Consider the following 24,435-nt stretch of genomic DNA (forward strand, 5'->3'; position numbering starts at 1 on the left):
TTGCAAACTCCGCTACATTCAGCAAAGCAGTTTGACCCTGCACACCCCCTTCCTTCCCTCTCCTTGCTTCCAGCTTTCAATCCCTTCCTTCCCTATCCTTTCTCCCAGCTTTCAACTCCTTTCCCTCTCCTTTCTTCCAGCCTTCAACCTCTTCCCCCCTCCTCCCCTAGACCCCACCCACTTGCGCGTTTCCTCTTCAGTCCACCGCTTTCCCTTGGTCTTCTTGTACGCCCCCTCGTAAGGCTGCAGTGGCATCAATACAGCAGCAAAGCCAACACAAAGGCTGCCCTCTCCACCTAGAGATGCGAGAGCAGTCCGCTCAAAGGTGTACAGTAGTCGAGACAAGGGCAGTACAAAGAGGAAGATAAAAAGGCGGCAAAAGCAGAGCCGGATGGCTCTTCCGCAAGGCACAGGCCACAGCACAGACGCATGTGGGGAAGCCGCACAAACAAAACGAGGCTGCGAGATACGACCTTCGTAGACAACAGCAGCCGCAGCAGCCACTGACTGCAACAAGCTGGCAGCGACAACACCAAAGACGCACGACTGACGGCAGGCGAACGAAAACCCCAAAAAAACCGGCAGCCGCACAACAAGCAAAACGCATGCCGTGGAAACGGAAAAAGAAGAAGCAACAGCAGCTACACCTGCAGCGCAAAAGTGCCTCTGGAGTTGAGATCCTCTTCAAGAACGCGCCGCTGGCGGCCGCTTGTACATACGCAGCTCCCACCCAGGAGTCCAGACATCCCGAGACACCTGCAACACAGCTAAGAGAGCACACTGACACCGACTGACGGCAGCCTTTGCTCGTTCCCCACCCCCCCCTTCCGCTATGTTGGCTTGTGCTGCTCCCTCTGCGCTTCTTGGAGACGCTTATCAAACCGCCTGCCCGTCCAACTATAGTTGCACCTGCAGCAGAAGGCCTCTTTGGGTACGTCTGCAACTACGAGGTTGCCGGATGAATCGAGGCGTAAGGAATCTACGCCTCCTGAAGCGAATACACACACGCACGGAGAGCAGCAGCCGCATCTCGGCTAAGGATGTCTTCCTTCACCGCACGAAAGAAGGCAAGATGAGACGCAAGGAACACCGCAGCAGCAGTAACTGCCACTCTGCATAGTTGCCACGCACTGCTTTCGCCCGCTGGAGTCTCGAAAAGCCCCTGCAGATCCGCTGCGGCGCTATTATCTGCACCTTCGGCCGCATGCGTCGAGGCTGCCAGCTGCTGCTGCTGTTCCTGCTGCGGCTGCCGGAGACTCGGTGAAAGCAGCAAGGCAAAGGGGTCGTCGGTGACATCGAGGACGGCTTGCAGCGTCTGCATTAAGCAACCCCCCTCCCCCCCCCAAAAAAGAGCAGAAAAGAGGCAATGAAAGAGACGTTTGCCCACAGAATTGTCGACCACGACATCTCCAGCTAAAATTGCACTGAACGCTAGGCCTAAAACATACGCAGCAGGTACCCCTCCTACTGCTCCTTCTGCTACTCCTGCTACTGCTACTCCTGCTACTATTACTCACGCGCGTTGACTCGGAAGCAGAGGCAGCAGCAGAAGCAGCACTCCGCCGCGCTGCTGCTGCTGCATCTGCTGCCGTTTTGCGTCGGCGGTTTCGCTGCACCAAGTCCCACAGTGTTATGGATTCTGCAGCAGCACAGCACACGTGCATGCGCAGCCTAAGTGATGAATGCTTCGCCTGTTGAAAGCCAGCAACTGCGCTCTCCAGTTGCAGCAGCAGAGGCAGGCAGCTTCCGACATACTGTTAACAGCCGCAGCATCCTGCCCAGCAGAGGCCGCCTGTGCTGCATCTCCAGTCGCTCTTCCACCGCCTTCTGGAGTTTCGCTGTGAACAGAGTTGTTTCTGCGCAACTCCCGCTGCGCTGCACTGTTGCCGCGTGCCTGTGCAGGAGTGAGCTGCCGGCACTTCCCACGCATTTCATTCGACGAAAGTGGTCGGGCAGCAGGTGCTCGTTTCGCTTTACGAAGGAGGCGCTGAGAGGGGCGAGTGGTGAAGATTTGCGTGGAGGGAGAGAAATCCTCGTCACTCGTCCCTGCAGAGGCAGCAGCGTCATCCGAAGAGGATGATACTGCAAGCACCACGCATGCATCGCAGGGTAGAGGGTATTATGGGGTATTATGCCAAGGCACACACTGTCGCAATGCCTCCGAAAAGAGAGAGAGAGAGAAGGCGGCCAAAACATTCAATTTCTCGCAGCTTAAAAGACACACCTGAAGATTTCTCCAACTCATCGCTGGTGCTGCTGCTGTTCTCCGTTCCACTGCTGCCACTCTTGCTCCTCCTCTCGGTGCTGCTGCTGCTGCTATCGCAGCTGCTGCTGGCTACTGAAAATTTGCGTCTTGTTGGAGGCTTGCGGCACTGGGGAGTCGTGCGGCGACATCGGGGGAGTTTGCTGCCGCGGCTGCTGTTTGATCCTTGCTCAGTTACCAGCTGCAGTCGTGCCTTCTGCTGCCGTAGCTGCGCAATAGCTTCCTGCTGCCGCCGTAGCGTTTCCTCGTGCTGCTGCTGCTGCAGCTCCCACGCGTCTTCTTCCTCTTGCGGAGCCACCCTCAGCAGTTCCTTGGCAGCTGCTGCAGCAGCTGCGGCAGCTTCGCTCGCTGCGGAGACTGCCGCAGCAGCAATCTCTGTCAGCGATTCTTCCCCTCGCTCAGCGTCTCTGTTGCCGTCACCCTGTGCCTTGCAACACCCCACACCAAACCCCCTGCCAGATTCGAAGTTCAGCGGTTGTTCAGGTACAGTCTCCGCTGCATGCGCCGCTGAGAGAGGATTGGCTGTCGCGCTTTCCCCGCCTGCACCGTCAGCCTCAACGGAAGCAGCAGCTCTAGCCTCAGCCTTCCGCAAGTTCTTTCTGCAAGAAGAAGGAGGCATAGATCCATGCTGCTGCAGCGTCAAGAACGACGGTGCTGAAGGGACAGGTGTTGCTACATCGACTGCCGCACTTGACCACCCCGCGGAGCCCCCTGCCTGCGGCTGCTTGTGCTGTCGCTGGCGCGCAGAAATGTGCTGCTGCAGCAGCAGCAGCTGCTGCTGCTGCTGCTGCTGGGTGGCGGCAGCTGGTACGGTTGCCGCTGCTTCTGCTTCCCTGCCCAGCTGTCTTGCCGCTGCAGCGAAGGCTGCGGCAGAGGGAGAATGGGAAGAGCTTAGGGGATGGACCAAAGAATTCTGCTGCTGCTGCTGCTGCTGCTGCCGCTGCAGATGCTGGAGCTGAGGATCTGGATGCTGCCGATACGGCTGCTGGTGCTGCTGCGGCAGGTGGTGCACGGCGAACTGCTGCTGCTGCTGCTGCTGCTGCTGCCAACCCACATCCGGACTATTCAGCAGGTTGCGCTGTTGCACTGGATGCTGAAGCAGCAGGGGTTGCGGCAAGTGCTGCTGCTGTCGCGAGACCTCTTGTGGTATCATCGAAGACACGGCAGTCGCAGTGCTGCCTACAGGCTGACTCTCAACTGGAAGTGAACCTCGCAGCATTCCAGGAGACAGCTGCCACGGTTGCTGCTGTGGCTCATGCTGCTGCTGCAGAGGATCTGGAAAACGGAAGGTATGCTGCACAGAAGGAGGCGTCTGGAGGTGTGGCATGTGCAGCTGCTGCGGCATGCGCTTCGGCTGGTGGTGCTGCTGCTGCACGAGCAGCAACTGCTGCTGCTGCGGTTGACTCAGAGTTGGCATTCGCGCCGAAGGGGGCTGCTGCGAAGCCACAACAGACTGTTGCTGCTGTTGTTGCTGCTGCTGCTGCATCTGCTGCTGCTGCGTCTGTTGCTGCTGCTGCTGCTCTACACAGCCAGGTGTCCGCTTAGGCGGCTCCGTCGTCGCATACAGCTGCTGTTGGCACTGCGGCTGTTGTTGTTGCTGCTGCTGTTGCTGCTTTTGTGGTGGAGGCGGCTGTAACTTGTGCTGCTGCTGGGTATAGCGGGGTGAACTAGGGGGTGGTGGAATTTGCTTGGCATTGATTTGATGCGGATGCGCTTGTTGCTGCTGTTGCTGCTGCTGCTGTTGCTGTTGCTGCTGTTGCTGTTGCTGTTGCTGGTGTTGCTGGTGTTGCTGGTGTTGCTGTTGTTGCTGGTGTTGCTGGTGTTGCTGTTGCTGCTGCTGCTGTTGCTGTTGCTGTTGCTCTTCTTCTTTACCCTGCTGCTCCAGCTCGAATTTCTTCCATGCCTCATTTGCTTCACGAGCGCGCGACTGGAAGGCCCTCTTCTCCTCGGACGAGAGCTGCCGCCACCTGTGTAAAAACAAATACTCCCCAGCACTAGCAAGTCTCAGCAGATCCCCCTCGACAGTTTGCGACAGCTGGTGTTGAGTGTTTTTGTGGTGTTTCTGTGTTGCCTGCCTGCCTGCCTGCCTCTTCTGGAGGCGTTCGCGAACTAAGTATCTATGTCATGCATGTATATATATATATATATATATATATATATATATATATATATATATATATATATATTTGCCGCTCGCTCTACTAGCCACGCCAGCCCTTTCGTGGGTGGCGATGCAGGTGTCTTAGCCAGATATGTCTTGCATATCCCCTGCCACAACTCGTGCTGCTGCCTATGACTGCTCCCGCGAGCTAGCGAAGGCCCTCTTTCTCGCTGTATAAGCCTCTCCCCCATGACTTCAGAGACTAGTGCAGCGCGTCTTCTGTTCGCTAGCGACCGGAGAGTGCCTTAGAAACACTGAGGGGAAGCGATACCGATCTCCGATGAATGTGTTCTGCTCGCTCAGAGAGGCACCGCAGTCGATGCCCAACTCTCGACAGTTGATGCGAGTCTCTCGCGCGAATAGCGTGAAGGCTGTGTAGCCTCGACTTCCCCCAGGCTTGTCCGTTAGACCGCCTCTTTTCCGCTTTCTTGGAGGAGGCAATGGAGGAGGCGTCATCTTCGCCAACGCTTGCAGCTGCTGCTGACGGTGCCGCTGCTGCTGCTGCTGCTGCTGCTGCTGCTGCTGCCCTGCTGCTGGGGTTACGGGACTTGCTGCAGGAGTAGCCGACTGCTGCTGCTGCTGCTGCTGCTGCTGTTGCTGCTGGTGCTTCGTTGGCAACGGCAACGGCTGCTGCTGCTGCTGTTGCTGCTGCTGCTGTTGCTGCTGTTGCTGCTTTTGCAGAGGCGACTGATGCTGCTGCTGCTGCGCAACTCCTTGCGATGAGGCCATACTGTTGCCGCCACTTGATGCCGTAGCAGGCTGCTGCTGCTGCTGCTGCTGTTCCTTGCGTTCGTCCTCCTTCTCCCTCTCTCCCGCTGCACGGGCGAAGCAAGGCACGTGCATACATACATACTCGAGAGAGAGAGAGACTCAGAAAACACACGCTGGTTAGCCGAAGGCAGCAATTAGGGGCTGCTGCTGCAGCGGCAGCACGAAGAACGAGGATAGAAAGGCCTCGCGCAGCCCACCTGCAAGGCGGTTAAGCTGCTCTGCACGACGTCCCCATGCCTCCTTGTTATCCTTTGAGAGGGCATGCCAAAACTTCGCCACGCAGCTCGTCTTGAGACACAGCAGCCCCACACGCATGCGCGCTAAAGGAGTCTCGAAAGCAGCAAGAACGCAGCCGTAGCCGCAGGTTGCGCCCGTCAGCAGCGTGCACACAGAAGCCGCAAGGGCAGGCGCTGGGAGAAGCAGCAACGGGATGTTTGAAGAGGATAAAGGGAGAGACGCGCCGTTTCCACACAACGTACTTGCTCGGGAAGTGTCTCTCCCGTGAGCTGTCCGCTCTGCAACAATTCCAGCCTCTTCTCTTTGGCGAACAAGGCCCATCCAGACATGCCCATTCCTGCAGCCACATCAGGCGCTACAACCGCACATGTAGAGTAGTCTGAGCCTAGTTCGCGCAGAACGAAGCATGCGACAGATCTGTCGATAAGGCTGCTTGCAATCAAGCAGAATAGAAGCAGTGCAGCCGCCCCCCCGCCCCGTCACCCTCCCCCCCAAAGCGGCAGCAGCGCATAGAGTTCTGACTTCATCAAGGAAGGAGCACAGCAGACAACAACTAGGCTCCTTCCCATGGTCAACAACAGCTGCGGGGGCAAACGAGAGAGAGAGAGAAAACACGTTCTGCCCCCCTCTTTCCCCCCCCCCAAAAGTCTCTTTTCTCTCCCTTTCAAGATCCTCCCCTTGAGGCAGCAGAGAGAGTGAGGCAGCAGCAGCAGCAGCCTGCCTGCCTGCTACTGACCTTTGCGAGAGGTCTTCTTCTGTTGCGTTCCCACGGCAGAACTGTTGGTGTTGGCGGCACTGCTTTGGTGCTGCTCGTTGCTCTTCGCATTCGCATCTAGCATCCTAAGACCCGAGGCAGCAGAGCGATCTCCCTGCTGCTGCGGCTGTTGCGCTGCTGACGTGGCGCTCTTTGCTGCAGCAGCAGCGGCAGCAGCAGCTGCAGCAGCGGGAAGGGGTGCAGCAGAGACAGCCGCGGAGCTTGCAGGCCCCCCTCCCGCGGCAGGAGCGCTGCCTTCCGTTGTCTTCTGCCGTTCAACGAGCAACATTTGAATCCCCAAGTGCTGCAGCATGTGCGGCTGTCCCCCCAGCTGCAAAGACACACAGCCACGAAAAAAGGCACTGAAGCGAGGCTTGCTGCCGGCTGTGCTGCTGCTACTGCTGCATGAGCCGAGACAGTGCATGCCGAAAACAAGCGGCAGACAGACTGCGCCAGAGCAAGGGCCAGGAGCAAGGGTGCAAGAGACGAGACAAGGAAGGCGGGAGGAAGGGAGGAAGGAAGAAAAGGAAGGAGGAAGGGGGGAAGGAAGAAAAGGAAGGAGGAAAAGGGGGAAGGAAGAAAAGGAAGGAGGAAGGGAGGAAGGAAGAAAAGGAAGGAGGAAGGGGGAAGGAAGAAAAGGCAGGAGGAAGGGAGGAAGGAAGAAAAGGAAGGATAGAGGCACGAGCGAGGAACATACAGCGGCAAGCTGTTTTGGCAGCTGCATCACGAGATGCGAAGGCAGACTATCCACGCGTGGCACAACTTGCAGGAGGGTTCGCGCGGCTAGATGGTGATGCTGCGGCTGATTCGGCTGCTGCTGTTTCCACAGAGCAGCCACCGCATGCAAGAGGGCTTGGCGCGCAGCAGCAACGTCCGCATGCACAACAGCCCCATTAGTGCCGCGCGATCCGAGTCGCTGCAGCAGCTGGAGAAGCCGAATGCCCATTTTTGTGCCCTCTGCGGCAGCTGCTGCGACTGCCTTGCTGCCCGCTTCCTTGGCTGCCTCTGCCGTCTGAAAGCACTGCTGCTGAAGCTGCTCGCCAGTCAGCAGCAGCACCTCGACCAACAGGAGAGACAGAGTCCGTTCTTTATTCTGCACGGGTATCTGCGGGTCGAGCAGCGGCGCAATGAGCTCGGACCGCACATGCGTGAGGTGCAGCAAGAGCAACAACAAAAGCTGCCGCTTCTGTTGCGGCAGCAAAGGTTCCCTGTGCCGCTGCAGCTGCACCGTGTGGCGATGCAGCAAACTCTCCAGCGCTCGCAGCAAGGGCAGCGCCTCTACGAGCGCCTGTATCTCCTCAGCCTCCGCAGCAGCAGCTGCTGCTGCTGCGCAGGTTACGGGAGCATCCTCTTCAGGAGCCGCCGGAGTCACTGTGTCGAACACAACAACCCCCCCCCCCTCCGCGTTCCCACCCCCCTGTGGGGCTCCACTGCGTCCAGCCGTAGCAGTCGCTCTGTCACCGCCTTCCTCTGCGCGGCTGCAGCTGGAGCTGCTGGTCGCAGTGCTCCTCTTGCTTGCTGCTGCAACGACAGTCTGCGGGGAGGGACCTTGAAATAACTCCGTTGGAGCTGCCGCAGCAGCCGCAGCTGGAGGAGCTCCTGGAGGCTTCGCTTCGACTGCCGTCGCTTTCGCAGCACGCGATTCAACCGTCTTGCTGCTGCGCAGCTGCAATTTCCCCGGTCCGTACACCCTCGAAAACCATGAAAGAATCTCGCGATGTGCAACGGTGGCGCCTGCGAGAACGGCAGCCACAAGCGACACGAGCTATTAGGAAGCGTGCTGGGCGATCTTTTCTGCATGTCTCGCAAGCTTCCGCACAGCAATATGAGCCAGACGGACATTCGAGGGCGAAACCTCTGACCGCAACAGCAGCAAAACAACGTGCCAGCTGCTGCTGTAGCTGCAACAGCATCAAAGCAACATACCAGCTGCAGCCATAGCTGCAACAGGAGCACAGCAACGTATCTGCTGCTGCAGCTGCACCAGCAGCGAAACAACGTACCAGCTGCAGCCTCCTGCAGCGCGTTCGCACAGAATGGGCTTTCAGGATCTGGAAGCAGTAGATCAAGCGGATTCGCATCTGCAGCTCACAAAGCACACCGCCTCGAAGAGAGCACTTCCAGATATCCGTCACAGTGGGTAGCTGCAGCAGCCTCCCTACTGAGACGCTGTGAAACGTTGCAGCGGCAGGCAGCAGCTCCAGAAGCAGCCATGGCAAAGGCCCACATACACACACACACATAGCAAGAAGAGAGAAGCAGCAGCAGGAGCAGCAGCAGCAGCAGCAGGAGCAGCAGCAGCAGCAGCAGCAGCAGCTTACCCCCCCAAGCGTCAAACTCGTCAGAATAGAGCAGCTGTTGTTCCTGCAGCAGAGGGAAATCCAGCTGCCTGCGATGCTCACGCGGCTCAAGTAGCGCCTGCTCTCCGTACAGAAGAGAGGCGGGGGGGGGAAGAAAGGGTGGCAAGAGCACAGTACTGCTGCAAATGTGCTTGCGACGTGCAGCAGCAGCAGCATTAGCTGCGCCCTTAGTTCCCCCTTTGTTGCTTATGCCCTTACGACGCCGAACTCTATGGATGCGGCGGCTCGTGTTACGTCCTTCCTCTGCTGCATTTGCTGCTGCATTTGCTGCTTGTGCCACTGCTGTTGCCTCATCAGCAAGCGTGACAGTCTCAGCTGCCGTTGAACTCGAGAGAATTGCAGGAGCCGCCGCCGCATCGCTGTTTGCCGCCGCCCCCGAGTCTTCTCCCGCAGGAAGCGCTGAAACAAGCGCTGACACGGCTACATCGGGAACGTCGCTCTCCGCGACTGTCTTACCTGAAGCAGCAAGACTGTTTTCGGCCCCACCACTCACACGGAGCTGCTCGACTGTGCGTCTGCTGCCGCTGCAGCCTTCCTCGCCGGATTCTGCGGCTTCAAGCGGTTGAGGCGCCGCTGGAGCGTCTTTGGCGGGCTTCTCTCCGCAGCTGTTGCTGCCACACGCGAGTGGAGGCGGCTCTGCAGTCGCGCTGCATGCGCTTACGGCAGTTTGAAAGGGACCTGCTGCGAAATTCGCGCATATGCTCCTGTCGTCGCCACTCACGGGGGAGGGTGGCTGAAGGGGCACTTCGTTGGCGAGCAGCTGAGGCTGCAGCGGAAGGCGCAGCTGCGCTTCCTGTGGACTGTGCTGCCTTGACGCGGAGTCGGGAGCAGGCTGCGGCAGCAGCAGGGGATTGCCATGAAGCCGTGGCAGTTGCGGATGAGACAGCGCGAGAGGCTGCTGCGGATTCTCCGAGCCAAAGGATTGCTGCAGCTCTGGCAGTAGCAGCAGTGGGGCTTCCCGAGGCGGCTGCTGCAGCACGTGCAGCAGCGGAAGTTTCTGCATGATTCTTTGGTGCTGCTGCTGTCACGCCGCTGCTGCTGCTGGGAGCCTAGGAGCACTCAAAGTCTGCATCTACTGGTGCACGGCTGCCTTCCGGCAGTCATTGAGGAGCAGGAGCCCTCACACGGCGTGTGCAAGGGGAAGGATTCACGCTCACTCACGGCTGCGTCCAATGCCTCTCTCCCTCTATTTCTGTCTCTCTCGCTCCTGAAGCAGCGGTAGGGGCCAGGGCGTTGCGCGCTCCTCAAGCGCTTGGAAAAACTCTCCTGTCGTTGCTGCTGCAGAACTGGAGTCTGGCTGCCAAGCAGCAGCCCCCTAAACGTGCGAGAAAGGGTAGCTGCTGCAGCAAGCCATGCAGCGCGCCTTCCGGAGGGTGGGCTGCATGGCGTGTAGCAGCACAGATGGTCTGATGGCGGTGCAGGGGAGGCAACCCTACACGCGAATAGCTACACCTCCAGTCGCCAAATGGCTGCAGTGAGGCTGGGGGGCACAGCTTCTTGGTCCCTGTTTTACGTGAGCAGCTCCAGGAACTGCTACCAACTGCCCAGTGTACAGCCACCCCGAGAGAGGCCCCTGACCAGGCTCTGCACTGGTGTGCTGCAACTGCCACGCGTAAAGCACGAAGCGCAAGAAACCGGTGCCCTTTCCTTGAGAAAACAGCAGCGCATTCAGACGGAGAGTGACGCTTCTACGCTGGGAAGCAGCAGATTGGCCGTAACTCTATACCAGCCGCAGCATGACACATGCACCGGCTGCAGCGCGTTGTTGGTGGCTGCGGCAGCTGCAGCTGCTGCTGCTGCTGTGCCTTTGTCTGTTTTGGTGATTTTTCTGCTTATGGTGGCGTTATTTTTTATATGTGCAGGTAACTCGAATAACGCGGTTGACATGCTTGGCATGCCGTGCAGAAGCCAAATAAAAAGTCCAGACACTGCATAGCAGCGAGTGCCCTAAGGCTGCCGCAGTGGCGGCTGCGGCTGCAGCGGCTTCTGCTGCGTCCTTTGCGTCAGAGGCCTTTGCCTGCGCTCCCAGCGCATCCTTCCCTTCGAACCGAGCACCCTATGGGCACGCATGCATGCAAACACTCGGCAAAGCATGCAATTGGAAGATGCAGCCGCACGACACGGTGCTGCCAGCTGCAGCAGCTCGAGGCGTCTTCGGGGCCGAAGCTCAGAGGGGCTGTGCTGAAGCGTTTCCGGCGCAGCAGGAGCCTCACACGCTGCAGCGGAAGGAGCAGGAAGAAGGTACTGCGAGCAGCAGCAGCAGCAGCAGCAGCAGCAGCAGCAGCAGCCGCCTGCTTGGCAGCGGCAAAAGTGGCAGCTGCTGCAGTCCGCAGTATGCGCATCGGCAGGCTGTCTTTAAGGGGCACCCCTCAGCACAAGCCAACCGACAGAAGCGCATGGAGCTCAATGATATGCTCCGATCGGAGAGTCGTGTGGATTTGCTGCGGCGGCTGCGCGAGGAGGCTGAGCGAGAGCTGCTTCTGCAGCAGGAGATTCTGGAGCAAGAGCCAGAAGACATTCCGCAGAGACCATTGTACAGGAAGAAGACTTCCTACCGCAGACGCACTCCCGATGCACCGACGAATCCCTCCACGGAGTGTATGGACAGTAGACCGCTGCAGCAGCTTATAGCGCATCCGCAAGCGATCTACGAGATACCCCACGAATTCGAATCCGGTATGGGCCGTGCGTGCGTCTGTCACTGCTGCTTCCACCGAGTAGTGTTTCTGGTGCGCGCTCTGCTGCTGCTGCATGCGTGCATGCATGCATGTATGCATGCAGACAGAGGCCTATATGCAGGCTTGCATGCATGTATGCATGCAGACAGAGGCCTATATGCAGGCTTGCATGCAGGCAGACAGGCACTGCGTCGAACGCAGCTCTCTCTCTCGAACTATGGGAGGTCGGCGGTACGCGCGTCTTGGCTGCCGTCGTAGCGAGCAAGCTCCTGCAGCAGCTGCTGCTTCGTGTGCGTGTTTGCCGTGCAGGGGAGTTCATGGTGGCGTTGCGACCAGAGGGGCAGAGCTGTTTGTTGCTGTTGCAGAATGGTCGAGGTCATCTGTACGGCAAGACGGGCAGACCCCTCTTTCGGGTGCAGTGCAGCAGCAAGTGGAAATCCGCAACAAGCGTGTTGGCTGCCTCTGCATGCACGGCGCCGTGTGGAGTTTCAGGCGCTCTGCTGGAGCCTCACGGCGACCCTTACAGCCTGCCGTTGGGGGTCGACATGCTGCAAGGCGAGCTGGAAAACGAGCACTACTTCGCAGTGCCCCCCCAGGAGAAGCAGCGGCTGCTGCTGCTGCGATCGAGGCCCTTCGATGTGTCGCTGTACGGCTCTGCAGACGCGGATCGCTGCTCAGCGCATGCCGCGCTCGCAGCACTGCCGGCAGAGAGCAGCTTTTCTTGGCCGCCCCAGGGGTCGCTGTTTCCTCCAGAAGACGGCCAGAGAGGGAGTCAAAAATCGCACCAGCGGGAGCAGCAGAGGCATCTGCCTGTGCTGCACCTCCCCGCAGGGATGCTGTCAAAGGGCCTAACCCTCCTGGAGTGCATTCTGTGCCCCTACACCTCAGCGAACATGCAGCACTTTAGCACGTGCTATGCCACCGACCAGGAGAAGGCAGCAGCGAATGCGGCTGCCGCCACCGCTCCAGCCGCAGCGGGGGGTGGCAGTACAGCGGAATCCCCCCTGTGGAAGGTGCTTTTTGTAGTGGATGTTCTCTTTCTGGGGGGCCTCATGCTGGGTCACTGCGAATTCGAGTGCCGCCACTTCTTCCTCAAATGCAGGTAATTGCTTTCCCAGTGGACGCAAGAAAACGGCGCACACACAAAATCTACAAGGTTGCGCAGGCCCCACAATTGAAACCACACTGGCACACACTTGCACAGTCTCACACACCTGCACAGTCTCACACACTTGCACAGTCTCACACACCTGCACAGTCTCACACACTTGCACTGTCTCACACACTTGCACACATACATACAGCAGACAGATGCACACACAACAGATATTACGTACAGCAAATAGATGCACATACGACAGATATTACACACAGCAGGTAGATGCACACACAACAGATATTACGTACAGCAGATAGATGCACACACAACAGATATTACGTACAGCAAATAGATGCACATACGACAGATATTACACACAGCAGACAGATGCACACACAACAGATATTACACACAGCAGACAGATGCACATACGACAGATATTACACACAGCAGACAGATGCACACACAACAGGTACATACAGCAGATAGGTGCACACAGAAAGAAAGAGAGGACAAGAACGCCTTGCCGTTACTACAGGCTTTTGAGTTATGTACGAAGCTTTGGCCTTGGACGCTTTGCAGTTTCTTCACTCCTAGCCTTTTGGAAATTCCATCTGCACGCCACTGCGCATCTCTTGCCTTTTGACTTGCTGTGTTGATCTGCTCGTGCGTCTAAAGTGCAAATTCAGACGTCCAGGCATGTAGGTGCGATGCTGTAGAGCTTGTGCTTGATTTCTGCCTGCCGTCAGTGCGCGCCTTGCTGGTATCTCGGTGCAGGAGAGGTCGAAGCACGCTGTATAATACTTGCAAGTGCATGGGGGCTTTGGGTCGATGTCGCAGCCTGCTTGCACTCATAGAATGGATATGTGCCTGCAGACGGATGCGTGGCTCTACGAGGGTATTTTCATCAATCTCCTATGGTCTGCATTCGTGTTCATGATGCGCTTCCCGTGTGCCTATGCCTCTCTCTCTTTTTGTGGCTCCATGCTTCGCGCGAATGGCCCCTCTTGACTGGTGCATTTTACTCTCCTTAAACGCGAATCTGCAGTCCTCGTAGTGAGCTGCACTCGTGCACGGGCATCGCTTCAGCCTTGATGCGGAGCCTTTGAGGTCCTTGCCCAGCGGTGTTGTCTCCGCACATCAAGGGTAGTAGACGTTGGGTTCTAGTGCTTGTCTCTGTTGTTGTATGCCTTCTAGGATAGAGGAGAAGCCTCACATGTTCGCTCCCTTGCAGCTACTCCCCTTTGTGGAGGCCTCTTCATCCCACTTACAGACGCTTGCTGCTGGGTAAGAAAGGCTGCTTGCATTGCGAATTTCGAGGCCAGAGGTTTCGCGTTGCAAGTCGTAAAGGCGACGAAAGAAAGGCGCACAGCTGCAAAGAGGCTGGAGGCAGCTCCCGCTACGGTTTGTGCCGGCAGACGGTGCTGTGTGTTTATGTTCATTTTACTCTATGCCTGCGACTTGCCTCGGCTTTTTAGCGAGATGTTTGTGGCTCTCATGCCTCGGGGTGCCTCGGGCAAGTTCGCACGCTGCAGCCGTCTCTCTTTGTCGAAGGCGCGCCGTGCTGAGTTGCCACGCGTCTGTCTGCGTTTTGTTCTGGATTCTCTGAGAGTCTTCCACCTCGCCTCGTAGCCAGCTGCAGCGAGGGGCACACTGCGCACTTCTTGGACGTTGGGGGGTTTCGTCGTCAACTGTCTTTATCGTGCTGTGCAGCCTCTCTGAGCTTGCCGCTTGCCTCCTTTTGGGGGGCTATCTGCACCCGTTTTTCTGTGGCGTTCAGGCGAGTCAACGTGCTGGGTGCCTCACGCTTCCCTTCGGTCCGGTGTGTGTTTCTGAACGTCGCTTATCTGCCGCAGCCCATTCGTCTACCCGCCGGACGGCTTTGTGTTTCAACACAAATTGGCACCCCACACTGGCGGGACACATCCTTTGGTCCTGTGCTGGAGAGACGAACGCATCTCGTCAGTCGCTTTGTGAATATTCCTTTCTGAGCCGCCAGCTGGGTAGCCACGACTGGCGGCTCAGTTGCTTCGTAGCTAGCTGGCTGCTGCCCCTCGCGGAAAGGCCGGAGGGGCTGCTGCATACGCATGTGCGCATGGTTCGTGAGCGATAGCGTGGCGGGGTGTGGATGCTTCAGTCCTAGGCTGACGTGTATCCTGCCTTTTAGGGAGGGGGCACCATTAGGGCTTCTTTCCGTAGATCTGCGTGTGGTGTAGAACTGCTGTCGAGACATGGAGTTCACGCCTTGTCTCTTGTTGCATCGCTTTGTCAGGCGCTTTCCCCTCGATGAGAAAAATGTCAGACAGTCGGCGGTCGATACGTTCTTGCTGGTTCACCCCAATGGAGAAATCTGCAGCAGCGGTCAGCCCGATAGCTCTCCTGTGTGGTGCTCCTTTACCTGCTGCCGCGGCTTTTGTGTCCTCCTTCTATTCTTCTTGTCCTCTTCGGCTTGTGGGTGCGACTTCGCTAGTAGTCCGCAGCTCTGCTGAACCTGCCGGCGCCAAGGGGGGAAGTGGGTGTGCTGCTGGGCGGATGTATTTGGGGAGGACGAATTTCTACTGCAGTGGACAGTGTCACAGAAATGCTCATCTGATTTACCTCTATTTGCGTTTGTGTCTTACAGAAGGTTTCGTTGTCGTCCAAGTAGACCCCCACGAGTTCGGCATTGCGGGACTGACACATCCCCGTGTGATGCAGTAAGATCGCGTGCCAGCCTGATTTCGTATTCACAGCTCCCTCGCCTGCATTTCCCGAACCAAGCCTGTCGTGCCCGTGATGCCCTCATATACAAACGCATATCGTCCCTGCGTGGCCTGTTCCCTTCCTATTTAGACGCCCCCTCTTCTGTTGCTCCCGTCGCTGCTGGCTGGAATGACTGGGAAGCAGCGAGCCACACCGCCCGTGCGAGAGTGATTTGCGGAGCAAGGGCCAGTGAGGTTGCCTTACACAGAACTGCCACTCTTCTCTCCTATCCACTCAGGTGTCTTTCTGCTGTCCCTCTCTCCTCAGTCTCCAGGTGGCTGATCTCGACCTTGAGACCAAGCGCTTTCGATGGGTTGCGAGGGGCGCAGCGCACACTCAGGGCTGCCGTACTCAACGAGAGCGGCTAATGGAGGTTGACGCGACGTCACTTGACGGAGAGGCCGCGGCGGCAGAACCAGAGAATACAGGGGGAGTGGCGGAAGGAGAATTAGCCGCAAAAATAGTAGCAGCGCTTCCAGAAGAAGCAGCAGCACCGAACCCCATAGCAGACAGGGCCCAGGGTGACAGCGGCGCCAACCGCCCCCACCACCAACGCGTGCCGAAGGACAAATGCCCGGATTCGTTCGCGAAACTGGCAGATCAGTGGCTTCGCATGCAGGGGACGCACCCAGTAACGTTCGAGGTGCTTTGCGAAAAGTGCCCGCCTTGAGAACAATCAGCCCTAAGGGCGCAGTGTAGCCTCAATCGGGTGACAGAGTCCTTTTGGCCTCTCCCCCTTGGTAGTCTAGTCTGTACCCTATAGCGTTTTGTATTTTGCGCTTCACATCCAGTTCAGATCGTACGAACCCTCCTAGCATCTCGAGCCTCCTACACGGACTCCGGCAGAGCAGCACCCGATTCAGAGTTGAGTATAGCTTCGAAGGGATTGATGGACCCCAGATAGGACCGGCAGAGGACAGGCACTCGCGTATGTTACAGAGAGCACGTAGGCGAGGGTGTATGCTCTGCCCCGGCGGCGCGGTGATGGCTTAGGTGAGATGGTTTTGAGGCAATGAGAGGATTGTAGGAGGAATTATTGTGTGGTATCATTAGAACACACACACAAGACATAACGGTGTAGCATCCCGCTTCACACCGATACATCGAATACGATGGGCATGGCACGCCGAGCTACATCCCTCGATTCAGAGAAGGGCCCATCCGTCTTGCTTCCATCGCAGCACCAGAAAGCGTTTGTAGTGCTTTACGGTGTGGCGTTCTCTGCGACCATGTCAGGAGGCCATTGGCGACCTACGTGGGAAAGGCGTTCAGGAGGCGGGGGAAGCGTCTGCTGGCAGTCTCAACGGTGAGCACGCACCGCTTGGAAGTCTTTTAAATGTCCTTGGGCACTAATGTCGGGGGCAACCTTTACTCCGAGATAGGCTGATGGGCGTATACGCCCGTAATAATTGTGTAGTCAAGTGCAACGTCGAGAGTAAACAGACCAAGAGTAGCAAAAGTTCGTGAATCTTTCTTCTCAAAGGGTGGTGCAGCGTGTAGCCCATTCTTTTAGTGCACAACGAACGCCAAGCCTGACATAGGCTAAGAGCACTGACTGAGTTGCAATGTGGCGTTTCCAAAAGGCAGCATGCAGAGCGCCTATTCTGCTTCCATGTGCCTCCTGGAGGCCTGATCCTCAAAGTCTCGCTAAGAAAAGAACCATTAGGGAACCATGGTTTCCAATGTGCACCACCGCCGCCGCCTGCATATTTGCCAGGTGCTTCGTGTCGTCGTCCTGCGGGAGCAGGGGAGTGGACGGAATGCACATTGCTGTCCACGGGGTGGCCAAGTGGGAATTCGTTGAGGTCTCCACCAACTTTGTACTTGCCAGTCGCGTTGTGCTGTAGTATGCATGCCATCTATCCAGCCTCCCGAAAGCCCCTACTCCCGTTCGCTATTCTAAGAAGCCTGTGCTTTCTGCTTGACAGCTCATGTGTCTCCACGACGCACCTCCCCACCAAGGAGCTGCATGCAGAAACTCGGCATTTCCCTGGTTTGCTGTGCATCTGCTGGGGGTGTAAATGTCGGCAGGCGACGTAGTGCCGTTGATGATTCATGAGAAAATGCCATGGGGGCCTATAGGCAGACATCACTAGGGATGGTCGATGTCTTAAATCATAGCATGAGCTTCAAAGATGGCTTCGGCTATCCGACCCGACTCCAGTCTTCCGCAGGTCTTCGATACCTAGTGAAACTCGCATGCCATCTGCGGCTTTGCGCAGTCAGGAACCTACAGGAGGCAAAGCCCTTTCGATTGTTTAGAAGAGGACTCTGGCATTGAACCGTCTTCCCTAGTATCTCGTTAAACTCTTCAGCGGCACTGCAGAGGGGCGCTGGGAAGGCCATCGCTACTGCCGTTTTCAGCCGCTACACATGTAATGACACCCCGTGTCTTAGGACTTTACAGCACAAGTGTTACTGGAGTGCCTAATGTGAGCGAGCAGGACATGCGCAGGAACTCTATCCTCTCCTCCTTGAACCACATCGCGGGGAAAAGGCCCACATTTTGGTATGGGCCTGCAGCGCTGCTGCTTCCGGCACAATCCTCAGACGCGTCTGGTACATTCCCAGGTAGCTGTTGCTACCAGTGCACAAGCGTTCAGATCTCTTTGACTCGAGAAAGGCACAGGAGGGTCCAGAGGTCCAGTCGCCTGAGCTATTAAGCAGGCCAGCTCATTTGTGCCCCCTGCCATTAAGAGCAGGCTATACTAATATCTCCCGCTTTATTGCCTTATAACCCATGTCCCATCAGGCACCCATCATAAACCACAGCGTTGATCAGCCTCAGTAAAGTCAAGAGACGACTTGTGTGAACGAACATTATGGAGCTGTCATCCAGGGTGTACTGTCTAGTGCTAGCAGGTGCTTAGTCCTTGCAGTACCGAAAGGTGAGTCATGCGGTCTCTCCACCAAGGACTAAGTTCAACTTCAGGGGTCACCTATATGGCAATCCACACTATCATATGAAATGCGGACTAGTTTGCCTCCACTTCAACCCCTACGTTCGTCTATGCTTTAACTGCTCTCGGTCCCTTGATGACCCTGAAAAGCCACTCCTCACTTCTTTGCAGTAAGCGGTTGCTCAGCTACTCGGGAGAGTCTCAAGGACTTAACAGAAAGCCATCCCTTCTGCTGTTCCTTCCAGGAACTAAAGTGCCGCCTCGTGTGGCCATTGAACGAAGCTCGTGAAGGCAACCAGAGCTTGCATTTGGACAGCAAAGCTCCCATATTGCTGGTAAGACTTGGAAAAGCTGATGAATGGGAAGAAGAAACACTTAGTTCGTACAGTTTTACTCGCTGTTACTCTTTCTGGGTCACGTACTCAAGGGAGGGAAAATATTACCAAAGCTACAGTCTATCAATGCAGGGCGAGACCTAATCAAGGGCCACAGTGTAGCGGGCTAAGCTACAACTAGACACCTTCTAATGCACTAGTTATGTCCAAGTAAGAATTAAAGATCAATTGACGACTGGTATGCTCGCAAATCCGAGCTATTGCTGGGTACTGTTGGTTCGGAACAAGAGGACCTAATGCCGGGTACGTGTTTGCTAGATGGTACATTTAGCTGCCAATGCTCGGAGTGACTAGAGAAGGCAGCAATGAGGACCCCAGCTGGTACTTTTTCCTCGTGTCGGAATTCTGAGGGGCGCGACTATGGGAGGGATAAATCCTTTTTTGTAAAAGAGTTCAGAGCTCTCCATTATGTTTGTACAAGTCAAAAGTTTAATGTCTTCCTCGGAAGACCCAAATGGACGGACTTAGTTGATAGCACCCCATCGTTCAGTGCAGCTGTTTTCCTCTCATTCATTCACTGGCTACTTCTGAAGTGAAATACCAGCAGTCGTCTAGCTCCGAGCAGGCTATATGCTGAATCAGAAACTGTTTGTCTTTGCAAAGTGCCATAGAAAAATCGATGGCGTTGGAAGTAGACTTTGGGACAACCGCCCTTAGACTGGCAGAGGCCGTATATACAGCCTTATATAAACGAGGTAGCTCGACAGCTGCTAAGAAGTCGTGCTCTCTCAGCTGAAAAAGTTTGATGCGTGAACTGATGACGTCACGCAGACCAGAAAAGTATAATGACCCTTAAGTGTGTGCAAGTATTCGAGGATTTGTTAAGCGTTGTGAGGGCATGTATAGAGTGCCTAGAAGGGCAAGTTTTTCTGGTCTTCGCTTCACATTCACCCTAGAGTCTAAACAAGAGCCTCTTGACACAGCTCCAACATCCATAGTGTTTGAGATTCACATCTCTTTGAAGGCATTAGAAAAAGGCAAACGAGTGCTCCTCGTGGCAGGTTCATTGGATTTAGAAATGCTCCATTGATGGCTCTTGTGATGTGATTCGCTAGCATCAATCACAACAGTTCAAGCCTTCAAACAGCCCCTGGAGCAAGCTTTAGACGGAGGGACCATAGACTTGTACATAGTCGAATTTGGAGCTGCCACTCTTATCAGTGGCCTGTGTCTCTCTAACCGAAGTGTCATTTCAGGGCGGTGGCAGGCTAGGCAGCGACTTTGTAGCTGGAAAGCTGACTTGTGGAGCATACACAATGAGATTTAGGGCAAATCAGCGCCACTCCTGCGTGCTTTGGTCAAAAGGAAAAGCCAAACTGTGATCTTGAACCAATGTATATCGGGGCTGTGTTGGCTGGCACTGATCTACAGTCTAAGGTGGATCAGAAAAGGAGCCCAAAGCGAATATCACGCCCTTAAGCAGTCACAAACAGTCCCTCAGCAGTGCACCTGGAATATTTGGTCGTATAGTCCAGAGCTACAAGCCTGTGCGAAAATCCAAAATACTTGTACAATGGGAGTGAACCCATCGCAAACAGGTTGCTTGGCAAGCACAAAAGTCGCGTCAAGGAAACGGAAAAACCGCCCACGCAGACTCTGGCGTAGCCAAAGGGGCTACAGGGGGCCCAACAGCAGTTAAAGACTCTCAACGGTTCGATCCTACGATGTAACAAGCTCACATTAGTGGTTAAGAACTACTTGCTTCTCTTGACACTGGACATGAAGCAAATCAGGCACCAGAGGAGGCGGCGCAGAAGTGCGATCCGCCTATAAACTTGCTAGCCCAGCCTTCAAGCCTCACACCCATTTGCCGTTTAGTAACATAACACAGTGTCTGTCAAGGCTGCTGCAGTAAATAGCCATTTCATATCGAGATTGGGTCATATCGGCGTGGTCCTTGGTCCTCGTATTGAACCCCTGCAACATGACGTAATCCTAGGTATGCCGTGGGTGAGCCAATGGAAGGTGTGCACGAAGGAACAGTGGCGTGATGTGGAGGTGGGTGTACCCGAATACTCTAGGGTAAAGCAACTCCTGTCCTCCGTAACAACGCGCATTCCATTCATAATGATCGAAGTATATTCGGTGGCTCGACAAGGTGAGGCAGAGTGTCCACTCGGGCTGCCTAGCAGCGCAGTATGACAGCAGGGTACTGAGCATCCGTCACGTCCTCATGGCTCAGCAACTGGCTTTTCCACAAAGACTTCGGTTGACCTTAAGCCCCGGAAGTGCAGGAATGGGTATTCATCGAAGAGCTCGAAAAGCTTAATAAAGCCATGCTGCCAGCAGGCTGGCCACCTGGTCGCCCAATGCACCGTAGTAAGCTAGCCCTCAGGGCTCCAGTCTATTTTTCGAGGCGTTTAGCCGCACAAGTAGATTGAGCCGCAGGAGTGGCTTGTTGAAAAAGTTAAGTGCAGGAATTTGCCAACGCCTTTATGCGTAACCCATTGCTAGTGCCAATAAAGGACGGAAGGTATTACGCGCACGTTAGTTTCAAGCTTCCTGATACGATTTATGTACAACAGAAGATTGACGCCTTATTTTATCGAATTACGCGATAAAGCACACGAATCAACACTCTACTCAACAACCAACTTCAGAGACCCTTTGATACAGACCCCCGTTGACTCAAATTACAGGCAGGGGACGGCGTTCCGTGCCCGGACTAGCAAATCCGAGTATAGACGCACGGTACTTATAGTTGTTAATGCCACATCTGAAGGGTAACGACAAGTTAGTCGGGATCCAAATGCGCCAACACAGAGCGCTGGATGGCTCTCTTGGTAAACGACCACTTAATATTTAGCTCAACGTTTAAAAGCAGTCACAGCACTTACGAAGCACGCTTCAGTTGTGCCAGATGCAAGAGTAGTACGCGAAGGCACGCAACTGATTGTGCTTTCTTTGGAATAACTGTGTTCCTGGGATTCCCTGATCTAGTTGCACGGATTAAGCCCATTCGAGGTCACCCTCTAAGCTAAAAACGTAAAGCATGCCCTTTACCTTTCCGCATCCATAAAAACGGTAAAAAGCTCTTTAAACCTGCATTCTTTTGCCAGGATTTCATTCCTTCATTTGCTCCGGACCGTTGCTCCGTTGACTGGTCAAGTAGGAAAGCGTAGTCTATTAACTGAAAAAAAGGCTGATGCCGCAGCAACGCCGGTTATCGGCCAGTTTCCAGCTTCGCCAGTACTTGAATCGCTCGATTAGCGGTATCCTTTTGTCTTACAACCGTGCAAATTGGCGTAGCCGCAACTGCTACTCCCTCGAAAGGCTAGGGTGTCTCCGAAAAACCAAAATTATTGGTGATTATCCTCGTCGCTTCAAGGAAACTAAGCATCGGTATACACTTTTTAAAAAGGAACTTTAGATATCTAGTGCGGCGAAAGGAACTATATGAGGTGTGGAGGGGCGTGGAAAATGCCGGCACTATTTATATGCGTGTCATTTTACTGTCGACCGACAACCAAACATTAGTGGACCTTACGAAGAGCTATCTGAGTTATTTGCTGACTTGGGCACCTGCTGAAGCAAGGCTACGCAATGAATGGCATCAAGGGCATCACCAATGTGATTACCGACTCGCATGTGCAAGGCCCCAACTATTCACGATTGTTTAGCGTAACCGTCTTTGTCTGCGATAATTCACGCTTTCTACCAAACTTGCGTATCTACAATTTTAAAAAGCTAATAAAGCTCTTATTACTGCATTACTACTGAGTCACAAAAAGGTGAGGCAGTAGGATGATCGGTTGTGGTTCAAAACAAAGGGAGGATTCCGTCGCGTGCCAACTCTGGCGCTGCAGCAGCATTTAGCAATCGTGTTCTTCTAGCTACGATAACATCCATACCTAAGTGGAAAAGCTGTCAAGGTCCTTTTAGTTGCCCGGGATGCTTCCCACGGCAAAGGACCATGCGGTGTCGTGCCCAGGGCATTAGCAGCTCGAGTCACAGATTTTTCCTAAACCCGACCTGTTGCAAAGGCCTTTGATTTCTAAACGGATTAAGAATGATTTGACTATGCTTGTTATAGCTGAGCGGCTGGAGTTTAAGAGTTACGAAGGCCTGTATGTCGCCGTCAACAAGCTTAGCAAACGTGCCCATTTCATCCCTTGCTCCAACTCTGCCCCGGATCGGAAAATAGTTTGATTATTCTGTCTCATATCTAAGCGCCTCACGCATTCCTCAAGGGCATCATAAGGGATAAGGATATAAAGTTTGTCTTGCCTTTATGCGTGCCTCTACGACCCCATTTTGCACCGACCACAATAAAACCGCTACGAACCACCCTGAGACAGAAGGACAAACAAGAGCAGCAATGGCACTCTGTTGCGCTGTTCGTGGATCTATACGCGCACGAATTCAATTGCTGGGTTGAAAGTTCTTTTCGCTGAGTGCGTTTATAATACAACAGTGCAGAGGTCTTTTCAATATTCTTCAACACCTCTGATCCACGGTGAAGAGTTCCTCTCCGATACGGGCCTGAGCCCAGTCGTCTGAGATATTCAGCTACACTCACCTACGGAGGGATTCAGAGGACAGCCTGCTGGTGTATTTGAACGAATGCGCGAAGCTGGAAAGATACGCTTTTAGACATGATTGAAGGCAGTCAGCAATGCCTTTCAAGTTGGAAGATATTGTTCTGTCACATAGGCATGCTCTATGAGGTGCACGAAAAGTGACAAGACGAAGGTGTTTGCGACCAGAAAGCTGAGGAAATTCTCGATTCTTTCACAAATCAGCGCACTTGCACGGTTCAATTTATTCTTTAAATGCTCGAGCTACTAAAAACTATCAGTAGTGACACCTGAAAAAGTTTCACCGCTCCGAGTTTTGCGCAGACTTGGCTGCGCACGCAAGTGGCTGGCGAGAAAGAATAAACTCACAGGAAGCCGTAAAACTGTTCAAGCTTGAGGCCCAATGAAGACCGAGAACACGCTTGATGGATGCTTACAGTGCCATCGGCTGGGAAATTGCAACCGTAGTGGGTTTGAGTGATCTGCGGGCCTCGTTGCGTGCCGGGAAATTCGTTCCTCTGTTAAATCCACAACGTTAGTCGCCATAAACAGTACTCATCTCGTTACATAGTGAATGTCCTTTCCCAATGCGTTCCCTAACTGATATAGCTTCCTCCAACTATGGATATTTCTATTGCTCGAAAGCCTTCCAGTTGTCATTGAATAGTTCTCCTCTACACTCAGATTCGCGCAGCCACTCACAAGCATGCTGTCTACATCCTGTTTGGTATCGTTTTGGGTATTTGAAAATCCACTAAGCTGGACCGGGTGGGTTATCATGCACAGTTTACTCTGAGGCGAAGAACTACTTCTGACCCCTGTTTCTATTTACTCTTTACACCTTTTACATGCCTTCTGTTTTCTTATGTCAGTTGGCTAAACATCTAAGCGCTCCAGCTTCAATGATCCATTGCGGTGATGTAGTAATGCTCCTTTGTTTCCTCGTCAACTGTTGGCCAGTGGATGTGTCTTTATTCCCTTTAACTTTGCTGCAAATTTTGCTGCACATTTTGTGGTTCCCTTTTGCACGTAGAGCCTTTCTGCCTTTCTGGGGAAGTGGTAGTAGAACAAGAACTCTTCCTTCGTCCTGCGAGAATCGTTCTCGATCTGTATATATTAGAACACGACAATGTGTGCTGGAAATAGGGGGAAGGTGCAGCGCGGATAAGCTATATTTGATTACTTTCCTTTACATTAGTTAAATCGAACTAGGAGTTAGAGCGCGACCTACGAATTTTTTCGGTCCTTTGCATTTCGTTTTTCACCCTAAGTACTATTTGTTTCGAGAGAAGAAGACGCAGTGTTAGATGCGTTTGCGCTTTTATGCTTTTTATGCAGCTAACTTTGCATGTTGCGGGTGCCGAGAGGGTGCAGTAACGCCCACATAGCTGATTCTCACTCCTCATGACAACGCTTTAAGGTAGCGGGCAAGGGAGAATGGGGGTTTTTGTAAGAGCAGTCAATAACTTCCGAATAATAGCAGTCAATAACTTATGAATAACTCTGCATTGAGTCTGAAGTTGAGCGTGTCTTCATGAGATCTTTGAAGGGTTACGTC

General features: G+C 54.5%; 2 protein-coding genes across 2 annotated transcripts; one reads left to right on the forward strand and one right to left on the reverse strand.

Moving 5' to 3' along the window:
• Positions 1-76: 76 nt before the first annotated feature.
• LOC113146547 (Holliday junction resolvase MOC1, chloroplastic-like) lies at positions 77-9,650 on the reverse strand. The gene is made up of 8 exons (XM_026334223.1): positions 9,623-9,650; positions 9,208-9,471; positions 8,818-9,143; positions 7,702-7,951; positions 3,717-3,784; positions 3,155-3,324; positions 2,616-2,862; positions 77-166 (listed from the first exon to the last, which is right to left on the reverse strand). Exons 1-8 carry the CDS (start codon positions 9,648-9,650, stop codon positions 77-79), a joined length of 1,443 nt encoding a protein of 480 aa, XP_026190008.1.
• A 1,001-nt stretch (positions 9,651-10,651) lies between these two features.
• On the forward strand, positions 10,652-15,735 carry LOC34624587. The gene is made up of 9 exons (XM_026334224.1): positions 10,652-10,734; positions 10,873-11,222; positions 11,534-12,299; positions 13,521-13,610; positions 14,180-14,284; positions 14,596-14,684; positions 14,947-15,009; positions 15,084-15,259; positions 15,340-15,735. The coding sequence occupies exons 1-9, from the start codon at positions 10,652-10,654 to the stop codon at positions 15,733-15,735; spliced, it is 2,118 nt and encodes a 705-aa protein (XP_026190009.1).
• The last annotated feature ends 8,700 nt before the right edge of the window (positions 15,736-24,435 follow it).

Source organism: Cyclospora cayetanensis, unplaced genomic scaffold (assembly GCF_002999335.1).
Source record: "Cyclospora cayetanensis isolate NF1_C8 unplaced genomic scaffold, CcayRef3 CcayRef3_contig_39, whole genome shotgun sequence".
NCBI lineage: Eukaryota > Apicomplexa > Conoidasida > Eucoccidiorida > Eimeriidae > Cyclospora > Cyclospora cayetanensis.

Bases quoted from the DNA above. Each gene is read 5' to 3' on its own strand.
- LOC113146547 (XM_026334223.1), bottom strand. From the start codon at position 9,650: ATGACTGCCGGAAGGCAGCCGTGCACCA. The intron at 9,144-9,207 runs GTAAGCGCATGC...ACAGCTGCGGAG, and splicing joins CAGGTCCCTTTCAAACTGCC to AGAAGCCCGCCAAAGACGCT. The intron at 7,952-8,817 runs GCAGCAAATGCA...GCTTCCTAATAG, and splicing joins AGGCAACAGCAGTGGCACAA to CTCGTGTCGCTTGTGGCTGC.
- LOC34624587 (XM_026334224.1), top strand. From the start codon at position 10,652: ATGCAGCCGCACGACACGGTGCTGCCAGCTGCAGCAGCTCGAGGCGTC. The intron at 13,611-14,179 runs GTAAGAAAGGCT...TATCTGCCGCAG, and splicing joins TTACAGACGCTTGCTGCTGG to CCCATTCGTCTACCCGCCGG. The intron at 14,285-14,595 runs GTCAGTCGCTTT...TCGCTTTGTCAG, and splicing joins TGGAGAGACGAACGCATCTC to GCGCTTTCCCCTCGATGAGA.